Source organism: Castanea sativa, chromosome 1 (assembly GCF_040712315.1).
Source record: "Castanea sativa cultivar Marrone di Chiusa Pesio chromosome 1, ASM4071231v1".
Lineage (NCBI taxonomy): Eukaryota > Viridiplantae > Streptophyta > Magnoliopsida > Fagales > Fagaceae > Castanea > Castanea sativa.
The window spans coordinates 79,490,061-79,503,542 of NC_134013.1; the positions used below are offsets into that span (position 1 = coordinate 79,490,061).

The following is a 13,482-nucleotide window of genomic DNA, read 5'->3' on the forward strand; positions in this document are numbered from 1 at the left end:
AATAGATTACATATTTCTCCCTCAATCATTCATGTTTGCAAATTTCAAGATAACTAGTGCTCCAAAGGGCATAATAATAAAAGCTCAACTATGAGTTGTAATGCATACTTAAAAAAAAAAAAATACACATGGTTAATGATTCATTTGCTTACCCACACAAAAATATATTGTCATTATATGTGCTTTTTTTACTTTATTTTTTAGAAATATGTATAAAAATATTATTTAATAAGACATTAAATGCATTTTAATCACTGTCGGGTATTCAGTTGTTTTTTCGGTTCTATGTTACACCAACTGTAATTTAATCCTGCATAACAAATTCATGGTTCTAAGCTTTATAATTAATGTGTCCTATTAAAGGGTTCCTATGGAAGCTTCTTTATTGTTCATTTCCAGAAGCGACATAAGTGATGGTAATTGTTAGGTAATAATAAATAGTAATACATTGCACCTATTTTATGGTCCATAAAGTCGGTAAGTTCTCATGCTCTACTTTCACATTTTTGCTTATCACTCTCATGTTCTAACTACCATCCAAATCTAATAAAAGAGAGAGACGAAAAAAAAGTGTCCAAATTAAAACAAACAGAAACTTAACCACCACATTTACTTGTTGCTCTCTTCAACTCCTTATCTACTTATATCACCACCTCACATGAGAGGAATTGAGGATCACATGGCAAAGCATTTAGCCATGGATTGGTTCTCTTGGTTATCCAAGAGTAGCCTTGAGCCCTCACTCATATATGAGTATGGCCTTGCTTTTGCTCGCAACGAACTCCAATATGAGGATATAAGCTACTTCAACCATGAGTTTCTTCAGAGCATGGGCATTTCTGTGGCTAAACACAGGCTAGAGATTCTCAAGCTTGCTAGGAAGGAAAACAGTGGTGGCGCAGGTACATTTTCTGGGCTCTTCTTAGCAATCAACAAGACCAAGAGGTGCTTGAACAAGTGCATTAACAAGTTGGTTTTTCGTGAGGATGTTGCTTTCAAAGCCACTCCTCATGAGCTGGTACATTATCCAGAGCAATATTGGAAAGGTGGATTCTTAAGGAGGCAAAAGAGTGAAGAGATCAAGGATGAGAGACCAGTGCTAACAAAGAGAAGCATAACTCTATCAGGACCTCTGGATAGGGTGCAAGAGAGGATGATAGCTAATTCCAGAAGCTTGAAATTATCTGGGCCTCTTGATGGAAAGGTGCAAGAGAAATTGATGTACAATTCAAAGAGCCCAAGATTGTCTGGGCCTATGGATAGAAGGGTGCAAGAGAAAATGATGTTCACAGCTAGGAGCCCAAAATTACCAGGACCCATTGATGGATGGGTGCCTGAGAGGTTGACAGTCAAAACAACTAAGAATCCAAAGCTATCCGGGCCTTTGGATGGAAGAGTACAAGACAGGTATGTGGTCACAAGTAGGAGTCCAAAGTCATCTGGACCATTGGATGGAAGAGTTGCAAGTCCAATGGCTAACATTCAATATAAGCAGGAAAAGTTGGATGTTGAGTATGATGATCATTCACTATGGGCTACATTGTTTCATGATATGAAACCCACTTGAGTTTTTGTGCTTTTTCTTGGGGTATGTTTCTGGCTACTTTCTCTTCTATTCTCTCTCCCTATTTCTTACTCTTAAAATTGTGAGAGATGGTTCCTAATGGTTCTTCACGTTATGGACAAAATTTGTATGGCTTTTGAGGTTTGTTTACCCTTTGTACTATATGTTCGGAGTGCACTAATATATTGGCTTTTTTAGTATAGAAGAAGACGGTTTGAGCATTATTATTGGTTTATCCCATCTTGAATTTGTAATTTGTAAATTGCATCAATACTCCAGATTGTGACTCTCATGCGTTGATAGAGAAAGAAAAGCCCTTGTTACGTTTGTTCCTTAAGTTTGACCCATGTGTTTGTGACTTTTTGAATAGTTATGTTACGTTATTAAAGATATTATTATTTATTTGAAAAAAAAAAAAGACGTTATCACATGATTTGACAATAGGAAAATTTAGGAAGAGGTAGTTGATTGGTTTTGCATTACAAATAAGGTTGATGATATAACAAATTTTTTTTTCACAAATATTAGTTAAGATGCCATGTTATGATTGAAATATAATGAAAGAAATAATGTTAGTGGTGTTTTCATATAAAAGTGATGTTATAGTAATCATAATCTATCTAATAAATCAACAAATTGTAAAAAACAAATTGTGAAAAAAAAAGGTTAAATTTATTATCTCTCTAACATTATTATTGTTGATACCTTATTATTATAATGGTTCCATAAAGTCACGTTCATTTAATTCAAGTGGTACACTATAAACCTAATAGCTTTTTGTTTGCCCCACAAGCTAACGATAAAAATAAAAGAGCATGTGGAGGGATTAATGGCCTTAATCCCAACTGCACGCTTACCATAAGCTATAAATATTTGGTTAAATCTCGGATTCAGTTCAAAATGATAGCCCCCTTTATTGGTTTTCTTTCTGGTCATGCGTTTCTATCATTTTCAAACTGCCTTATTGAACCACACCTTTGATCAGCAGCCTATAATATATCACTTTCTTTCTAATCATGCATCTTCAACCATCTTGGCCAAGTATAACATATCATAATGATTAATAAAAAAAGTAGTTGGTGTGCACCGATATTCTAGGATATTTTTGCGTACACATTCTCATCATAATAAAAGGAAAAGACGAGTGCACACACAAACATAATATAATATATAAAATTTTAAAGAATTAATCAATTATCGTAGTCTTACTATATCTTAACCTAATTTTTTAAGAATTATCATATCGTTTTGTCTGTTTGTATCTGCTTCCGTAGTCGACGCTTCTTAGGCACATACACAAAAAACTGGAGCATGATTTAAATTCTTAGGTGGAGTACATTACTTCTTGTCTAGAAAATGGGATTAGAAGCCAGTCTCTGAAATTGAATAGATAGTTAAGTAAATAAACCGTTTTCAGTACTTGGCAATACGGTGGTACAGGTCTAAAATACAAGCACTCCATCTCCATGGACTGGTTTCTGTTAAGAGGTTAAATATTTTTGTACGTTGACAAGATCCTACACCTAGTGGATGGGGGGCCATGTGGCCCAATTTTTTATTTATTTATAATGATATGGACAAATAGCAAGCGTTGCAAGTAGCATTTGTCTATAATACATTATATTTAACATGTGGCAATACATTTAATCCTAAATTAATGATATATTATAAATATTTTGTATTTAATACTCTTATAGGTTGGGTTCAAATTACACTTAGTTTAACTTTAAGTAATATTACATCACTCAATATTTTTTAATTAGATGAGAAATTTGACAAATTCACCGCTAGATTACATTATCTTCGTATATTTTCTATACTTACAAAATTTCAAGATGATTAAAAATTGATAGCAATGTCATCAATCAATTGTTTAAATTCAAAATTTTGTAGTTTAAAAATAATGCATAAAAGATGAGTTTATAAGTCAAATGATAAATAACATCCAATTAACATGAAAATTGGCATGAATATTCAGAAAATATAGAACATGTAATTCAAATGTGGGATTTCAAAATATAAATTCTATAACAAATAATTGAGTGGTGTAACATTACTTAGAGTTACACCATGTGTTTATTCTCAAATTCTAAAATGTGAATAGTAAATATATATATAATTAAAAAATAGAATAATCTTTTTATAAAAAAAAATCACTTATATTTGAAGCCCCTACAAACGTTGGATACAATTTTTTTTTTAAAAAAATTGTAACTTTTGCCTACTCATCTCCTCCAACAATCAAAAAAATAAAAACCTTAAATTTTATTAATAAACTATAATCTCACTATATATTAACACATAACACTATGAATTCCAATTGCAACAAAAGAGTTTTGACAAAGGTATATTGGTTTTGTTAACTTTTATTCTTTCCACGTTCTATCAAATTTCTTTTCCTTTTTTAAGTTATTTTCTATTTTCTTTGACAAATAATAAAAATATAGAAAATAGTTTATTTTAACATTATTGTTAATATTCTTCATAGATAGAAACTTACCAAGAAAGAAATCGAAATTCTTGATCAACGGAGGAATTCAACAAATTTTTGAAGGCAAGATAAAAAGAGACATGCAATCCGCAAGTTTCCATTCTCTTGATGCTGATGGAGTTTTGTAAGAGCTAGAACTAGACCTCCTATTCACTAATAGTGGAAGAGGGCCCAACAAACCCAACACAATATATTTGTAAGAGAATGGGTTAGATAAGAGTGTAGCTCGGTAAATCAAGTATGAGCCTTAACTGTTCAGATTCAAGCCAAGAAGATAAACACAATATTTAAAGTAAGCTTTCCTCGGTCGTATCAGAGGAAGAAGTGTACTTCTATTTACTCAAGTTGTTTCAATACAAGATGTTCCTTTTTTGTTTTTTTCTTCCCCTGCCCCCTCTCACGGGGGCCCTTTCCTTATATAGTTCTACCCTCTTCAATCCCAACCTTCCACTTGTTGATCATATAGGCAATCTTTTCAATGCTTGTCCCATCAAAGACCTCCTGTAAGCTTTTTGAGTAGCTATGAATTGAGACATCCTTACTTAGGGGTCATTTCCATATAAATGCGGCTAGTTGGTTAGGCGCAGAATATTTAATGTAGTGGTAACAGCTTCATTCTCAGATATTTCCTAGGTTATTGTAGGCTCCTTCTCCTGAAACTTATCTTTAGAAGTATAGTTGCTCCTTGCCCAGTATCCTATAAGCATCTGCGTTCTAATCTTCCATAATGCCTTCCCGAGGAAGCCTAGCCCCTTGGGAGACACCACTAGCTCGCTATCATTTTTCCTTCTCCTCGGCCTATTGACCTTGATACTTGTTAAACCTCTCGACCATCCTCGGGTTCCCATAGGCCCTCGGGGATGGCCCACAACTCAACACTCCTGCTTGACTCATTTTACCCTCACAATTTGGAAACTTCCTTTTTAATTAGTGATAAAATGAGAGGTACAAAGCTTCTCACTGCATTTATCTTGATGTTGATGGAGTTCTATTATTGTTGATGTTCTCCGTAGATAAGCTTACAAGTTACAATTGCTTTTTTTAGTTTTTGTTATACATCAAATCTAATGTCATTTTTGTTATTAACAATTGGTGTGTAGACTTTTTTTATATACATTTTTTCAATGATTTATTTATTTATTTATTTAAATATAAAGGACCACATAAAATAACAACAAAAAACTTTTTCGTATACAATAAATAATAACACATTCTCTCAAATAAGTAGCCTTTGTTTTTTAATAACATGTGTACTTAGCTTCACCATATTGTAAAAAAAAAAAAAGATTTTTAGATTTAAAAAATATATATATATAATTTTTCTTCTCTTATAATTTCTAAGTTGATAAAAATCTTAATTTGATTAAAATCCAAATTCTTTATCTTATCTATGTAATTCTTATTTTTTACATGTAGTGTATTATAAAAAATGCAGCAACTTTCTTATTTTTTTAATTACTACACTACACGTAAAAAGAAAACACACACACACACACACACACAATATATATATATATATATATATATATATATATATATAAGAGTCTAATGCATCTTAAATTGCAGCAACATATATTACACTAAAAAAAAGAGGTGTAATGCATCTTAAATTGCAGAAACGTAGAGACATAGTGTAATCTTATTCTTCTTCTTCTTTTTTTTTAATTACTACACTAAAAAAAAGGTCTAACCATATTGCAGATTTTTTTTTAGGAAGAATTTTTTTTTCAGATTTAAATTGATAAGACACATTAAAAAAAGGAAAAAAAAAAAAAAAACCTTGGAAAATGGATAAGATGAATAATTTACTTAGATTAGGATTGTGTAATCATTAGTATTTTATTTAAAATTAAAAATTAAAAATTATAGATAAAAAATAATTTTGGAAAAAAATACAAGCTGTTTATTAGAATTTCACATAGAATTGGTGTTTCTTTAATTCCAAACCATCTAATAATTTCTCTTATAATTTAACTTCAATATAATTTGAAATTCTATGTCTAATTGAACTCTCCCAAGTCCTAACTTCCAAGTTTTTTGGATAAACATTCATCCTAAGTGATGAGTTTTATGTTTTGTTCTTTTTTTTAAAATGTTAATTGTGATAATTTTTTAATACATATCTTATTCCTAATAATTCTATTTCTCTTATAATTTCTAAATTGATTAGAAATCTAGCATCTTCACAATTGAAAATTCTCTATATATACGATTTTTTTACTGTATTCTTATATATTTATATGTACAACTTCTTCATATACGGCTTCTTTCTTTCTCTTTTTTTTTTTTTTTTTTTTATTATAAATTTTTTGGAGATAGAAACACTACTTATTGTTCTAATTGATTTTTTCTCTCCCAATTATTAATAATAAGTTGTATTCTTTTTGTTTTTAGTAGAATGTTTTATTAAAACCACACTATTACGTGGTATGTTTCTATTTTTATTTTTTATGTTTTGCTTATGAGTCATAAATACAATTATAATCCATGAAATCAATTATATCAACTTCTATAAATATTTCACCTTTATGATTTGTAGGGGTAAAGGGCCTAGAAAAGAATATTGAGTCGTGGGCTGTATTTGAGGATATTAGGTCGTCTGAGGGCAAATTGACATTAACGAGGACATACAAATTAGTAAGCTATGGAAGAGATCTGGTCGTAAAGGAGTGAGAATGAGGTCCGAGGAGAAATACCTCCTACGCTAAGCAGAGTAGGGGTCAACAATCCGGCCTTTCATCAAGGATGAGGCACTAGACGTTCATGTTGGTAGGGATAAGCATCAGATGGGGATAAGACAAAGGAACGATGAGAAATATCTGAGAGGAAAGCTGCTAACACCGCATTGAATTCTTTGCAGCTAACTCTCTGACCGCATTAATGTGGAAGTAATACCTGAACAGTAACCTCCAGCCTTAGAACTACTCATGAAGACTTTAGGGAAGTGCTGATGGGACAAGTATCAAAGCCAACAATCTGGTCTACACGTGGAGGGTTGAGATGAAGTGGTGAAGGTGAATATAAAGAAGGAAATCCCCGTTACAAAGGGATTATCAGATAATCTAGAAATGGAGAGAAATAATTGTATACTCAAAAACTGTAATTATGCTTAAATCTGCGATAAATATATAAGAACTACCATCTTTGGACTTTGCCAAGGAGGATTTTCTTTGCATTGAACTTTTTTTCCTTACTTTCAAATATCATTTAGCCTACTGTGATTACTGTTCAACACCTTGGAGTTCAGTTGCTAGCCTACACCTTGGAGTTCAGTTGCTAGCCTACTTTCTATAAATTCATTGTTTTTGGCTCATTAGGCCTTAGTCCTTTTCACTTTTGGGCTTTTCAAGCAAAACGTGTCCTTACATCATTTTTCAGGCATCAATTATTATTTGAGTTTTTTTTTTTGTAGAATGTTTTATCAAAACCACTATCCACTCTATTACAGGTGTCTTTATTCTCTTTATTTTTGTTTTCTATGGTTCTATTTATGAGTTATAAAGTCAATTTTAAATCTATGAAATTCATTATATAAGCCTATATAAATATTTCACATTTATGATTTGTCATTAGTTATTATTTGAGTTGGCTTTGTTTGTAGTAGAATGCTTTAGCAAAGTCACCATCCATATTATTATAGGTATGTTTCTCTTCTTTGTTATTTTTGTGTTTGTGTTTTTTTAATTTATGGTTTTTCTTATGAGTCATTAAAAGCATGAAATATATTATATAAACCTCTATAAATATTTCACCTACATGATTTGTCCGCATCAATTATTATTTGAGTTAAACTTAAAGTTATGGAGATTTATCCTTTTATTGCTATACTATTCTTCCTTTTTATCCTACAAAAATATGTTTAGTTTTTTTCTTCTTCTTCTTTTTTGGTTTTGCATTTATGAATTATTTTTACTCATCTTTCCCCCCCCCCCCCCCCTCATAGGCTTTATCTATTAATTATTTAAGAGTTATCAAATTTTGTATTTCCTTCTACACCAAGAGTTTCATCTTTTTTATTTCTAGATTGTATTTGAGTTATGCTTATATGTGCATTATTGAATTAAATTAATTTTCTTGAATAGTAAAATTTTTATGTTACTATTTTTCATTTTTATTTTTGTTGTTAGTAATATTATATGTGTGCGCTGCAAAATGTCATTATAAGACAACTAATAAGTTAGAAGAGAATTATGTTTATTTTTTTGGCAAATGAAATACCTTTGGTTAAGTTTCCATAGGTTTTAATTATTAAATTTAGGAATTTTTTTTCATATAAATATGTTGTGTGATTGCATACTTTTAAGAACAATAATTTATAGGCAATTTATATTCTCTAGATTCAAGAGATTATTAATTTATTATTTCTTAACAAAATTATACTAAAAGTTTTTAACTAAAACTGTGTAACGCACAAGCATAATACTAGTCACTAATATAGTTGTAATTTCACGTTCACTTGCCTATGATTTAAGCTAAAGTTCTCAAATTTTAAAGCAAGGAAAATCTTGTCTATAGTTTATTTTGTGTTCCTTTGTTTTCATTCCATGTATCAAACCATCAACAGCACTATTTTTAACAGCCAGATTACATAACCAGCTCAATTACCATGCTGGGATGCACTAAGGAGATAAGTTTCAACCATGTCATGCACTCAAAACAACATTCCATTGAAATATACAACAACAATAAAGTCTCAAACCCAAATGTTTAAAATCGGTTATATAGACCCCCTCAGTAGATTAGATGGGGTTGGCTATATGTATTAGGAGACAGCCCAACAATTATCTATAGCAGTTCCATTCATAATAAAGTGATTATATTTTACATATTATTAATCTATCACAACCCTCCTCCTTTTTCCAGATTTGGAATCGGCTGTGAGAGAAAATATATGACACTAAGCACAACACACATGTAGAGTTATTTATTAATATATAGTAATGAAAAATTGCATTTTATATTATAACAAGCATATGCTTTAAATATATCATTTGAGCTGATATGTGAGTTGGACTGCTGACTGGCGCTCAAACATGCACTGCATTTGATGAGTGTTCAATAAGCCCGAAAGTAGCATCCAAAGATGTGCTTCGGCAACAATGGCTACCGAATGGATATATGCTCAACCCCATTAACCTCAATGACTTGTGCTCTGTGGTAGCCGGAAGGAGCCCCCTGAATAAAGCATTTGGTAAACAGGCTTTATCCTTTTAGTCAAAATAATGCTTAAGAAAGTGCCCACACCACAGACAGCAGCCAGAACCAGGAAGGTGAGTCTAAAACAATTTGGACCCAAGCAGGTGAGACTTGAACCAATCCGATTAAGTCCATGCTGTTTAGCTGCCTCGTTATCATATATATACCCTGCTAGCAGACCTGAAAAAAGGAAAGCACCAATAGGATTCCCTAGGGCCATGAAATTGCTTAGTAAACCGAAATGCTTCAAGCCAAATAGCTCAGAGACAGTTGGGAGCATGACAGAAAATTGAACGCCAAAGCAGATCCCAAGAAGTGCAGTTGCAATATAAAGAGTGCCATCCATTGCAGAAGCAAACATAAGGTATGTGATAATCATGATTATTTGAGTAAAGGTCATCCAAACTGTCCGAGGAAGTGTCCTTGACCTGCAATGAATAGAGCGCTGCAATAAATTACAATGACAACCAATTGGAATAATAGGGATGTAGGGAGTACTTTGCAGCACTTACAACAACATGCTGATACTAATTTCCTGTAACAGCAAATTATTGGAGACAATTAGCTGAGTCGACTATGCAAGGTTTATAGAAAGCACAAGCCATATTTTCTTGCGAGGAGTTAGCAAGGTTTAACTGAAAGTGTAAATATAACTTTATTGCTGATATTCAATGACCAATCTATAAATTTGATAGGAGGAGATATATGTAACATCCATAAAAGAGTCATTTTTCTTGAGAAGATTCCATGCATTGTAAAATCATTAATGTGCCTAATTATCGACAATTTTTTGTTGATTTTAATATAGAACTCTTCAGCTTAATAATTGATTTAGATCAGAGACATGTACGGTAAGCAAACCTAATAGTAAGCACCCTGCTTCAGTCAATAATCTCTGTGACAAACCATGAAGATAGATGGTACTGACCTGACAAAATGTTCAGAGACAACTCCACCACCAAGACGACCCACAAAATTGCAAAAGCTGAAGAGAGACACCAAGATTTTGGTCTCATGAACACCTTGTGCAATCCCTATCTGTGCTAGATTATTAAGAACAGTCACCCCAGAACCAACCCCAACAAAATAAACCAAGAACAGAAGCCAGAAGTCTGCCTTGACTACAGCTTCACTAAATTTAAAATCTTCCCCCCTTTTGGGCCTCCTCTTCTTCTTCACTGCCCCCTCACCCTCAGCAAGAAGCATAGCCACCTCAGACACATCCTCATTTTCATGAAAACTTCCTAGGTTTTTTGCTGATGAAGATGGTGTCAGCAGTGCTTCAGTTTTGTCTGAATTGCTTTCTCCTTGAACCAGACCGTCTGAAGACCCAATTAATTGGTCTAGTGTCCCTGATTTGCTTGTTCTCATGGGGTTCAGTGTCATTTTTACAGGAATTGCAAGTGGAGCCATGAGAAGTAGAATCATTATAAAAACAAAAGTATAGGAAATTAGAGGAGTTAAAGAATATGTATCAGCCATTATCGTGGTCGTCAGAAGATATAAGCCAAGCACAATACTTGAAGCTTGGATGAAAAGAAAATGGCAATGCTCCTCAGAGTCATCACCAGAAGCTGGAGCACATGGCCTGACAAAGTACATCATAATGAAACATAGAACAGGAATCCCAATTGCAAGGAACAACAAAAGGTTAGAAGAGGAACTATGAAGCAGCACACTGTAAATTTCTGTAAAAACCGCAGCACTGAGCCCCACATAACCTTTGAGAATACCTGCAACAGTTCCTCGACTGAGAGGGAAGTTTCTCATGTTGGTCACAATAACAGCAGTGCTAAACCAAGCATTACTATTAGCAGCAACACAAAGAGCAAGCCATAACTGTGATATCATAAAAGGAAGAAGATTACATTTAGATCTGTTGGCGAAAAGTATCTTATTTGAGCTAACTAAATGCACCAACAACCACATTTCCCAAAATAAATCTCCACAAAATTGATGTGCCAAAAGAAGCTACCTATATGCTCACATATGACTGAGAAACTTGAATTTCTTTACAGTTCAAGTGGATGGAAGTCTTTGAAGAAATAATTTGGATTTCAATTTTTGGTTCAAATAACTTCAATAAAGCATGAAAGGGAAAAAAGATTCTATTGATAAAATTCATGGATGGGTTTAAGCTTTATTAATATGTTCATTTGAAATGAACGGGTGTATGAGTATGATATTATTCAAATCAATAACATCACAAGTGCTTTTGAGCAGAATCATATAAGCTCAGACTCATGGTGTGTTGTTCAGATCCATATTCAAGCCATTATCCTCAAATCCAAATGAAACCCAAGGGAATAATATTTCTCCATGCCAGATAAACAGTTAGACTTATGACTCATTATTTAAAATTTTCAACAAATGGAAGTTTATTTTAGTTACAGAAGAGGTAAGAATCCTATTTCCACCAGTAGTAACTTCTGGTTGATTCACTCATTTGAAGGGTAACTAATAGAGGATGCCCCTTTGAGCCAGAAATATGACACCTCAGTTTGCAATTTCCTCCACACACACACACACATACACAAAGTATCCCCATTTCTGAGTCATGAATTAAAGGATCGTGAGTTTGAGAACTAAGGATGAAGAAAAGAAGACAACCTCAGATGGTACAGGTTTCAGATGAGTCCTACTCCTATCTCATATATTAATTATATAGGATTCATTCACCACTACCTTAGGAAACTTTATAGCATTTTATAATTATACCTATCATTCCATTAGGAAACAAGATTAGAATGAAACTATGTACATATATTGAACCGATTAAATTAGTTGACATCAATAAAATCTACTACCCAAAAAAGGGAAAAGCATTAATCCCATCCACACAACACATACTCAGATAACATTTTTGAACTCCTAATCCAATTAATCATTTAAAAAAAGTATCCAAGAGAACCCACGAAGAACTCATTAATTGAAATTATCCAGGAACCAAAATTAACAAAAGGGTATGCCAAATAAATAAATAAAACACGAACTTACTTACCAACCAATAAGGAAGGGAAAGAACAGTACGGCTGACAGCGAGAAAGAGAACCCCATAACCAAAGAAACAGAAGACAGAACCAATGATGAGAACAACCCAAGGAGGAAACTTGTCACAAACTACGCCTGGAAGAAGGCCAACGTTTTCACCAATATCGTTGGCCACACCGATCATGGTAAGCTGGTGCTGGTTAAAACCCAGAACCGATTTCAAGGAATGAGAGTAAAGTGGAAAAGTGTATGCATTGCCTGATGCAATTTCAACCCAAACTGCGGCTCCTAGCCCCACCCATGGAGGCCTTGTTCCTGCTTTCAGTACCGCCATAGCTACTATGCTCAGGAGCTAGTGAGAGAGCTTAATCTTATGGGCTTGTCTTCAGTTTGAGGGAATGTATGGCAGACACAGAGGAAAGTGAGGCAGAGAAGGAGAACAAAGAATGGTCTAACAACGTTGTCTGTCTGGTTGTTTATTTATTTATTTTTTGTGAAATGTCTGGTTGTTTATTGACTTTATTCATCGTACTCTACTCTTACATGTAATTATTTAATATACTAATATTTTGGGTGTAGTCAGCAATGACTTTGCTTTTGCCTAAATGTTTGGACTTCTCTGCAGTTGAGTTTCCTCAATATCAATTATCAAACGGCTGTTTCTTTTTCTTTGCTATATTTTATATTTAACAATCTTACCCACATACAAAATAAATAAATAAAAGTTCACAACTTTTTGTTCAAGATTATTGAGTTAAAGAACTGTGATAAATATAATAAGAAGAATAAAGACAATAGCTTTCGCAACAAATTTCACAAAATTATTATTGATTTTCGTATAGATCTATTCTAGATTTTTATATGAGTATATTCATGATTTCATTATAAAAGATGACTCTCTTATTATCTTCCAGGCATTTTACCCTTCTTTTGTTTCGATTGCTCCAATTGTTTATGATATGTTGTCCTTTATGGATGAATTTCGTGGGGCTCATATCTGATATCTCCCATGTAGGTAAACAATACAATTGCTCAACTAATTTGTTAACTAAAAATGTTTTAATCATTGATGATTTTTTTTTTTGTTTGAATTGAAAATAATCCTTATTTTCTAAAATAAGCTACAATTATTCAATATGGTGTAATAATTGTTTTTCATATTGAATAAAGTTTGATATATCCCTATATATAAAAAATTGTCAATTAAGATAATTGTAAAATTGATTAGGAATCAAATATC

At 32.6% G+C, this 13,482-nt stretch overlaps 2 protein-coding genes across 2 annotated transcripts; one reads left to right on the forward strand and one right to left on the reverse strand.

Moving 5' to 3' along the window:
- The first annotated feature begins 614 nt into the window (after window positions 1-614).
- Window positions 615-1,788, forward strand: LOC142642669 (uncharacterized). Its single transcript, XM_075817074.1, has one exon. It carries the CDS (start codon window positions 659-661, stop codon window positions 1,565-1,567), a length of 909 nt encoding a protein of 302 aa, XP_075673189.1. The 5' UTR covers window positions 615-658; the 3' UTR covers window positions 1,568-1,788.
- A 7,048-nt stretch (window positions 1,789-8,836) lies between these two features.
- Window positions 8,837-12,732, reverse strand: LOC142617669 (protein NUCLEAR FUSION DEFECTIVE 4-like). Its single transcript, XM_075790626.1, has 3 exons — window positions 12,253-12,732; window positions 10,180-11,090; window positions 8,837-9,679 (listed from the first exon to the last, which is right to left on the reverse strand). Exons 1-3 carry the CDS (start codon window positions 12,574-12,576, stop codon window positions 9,193-9,195), a joined length of 1,722 nt encoding a protein of 573 aa, XP_075646741.1. The 5' UTR covers window positions 12,577-12,732; the 3' UTR covers window positions 8,837-9,192.
- Window positions 12,733-13,482: the final 750 nt, after the last annotated feature.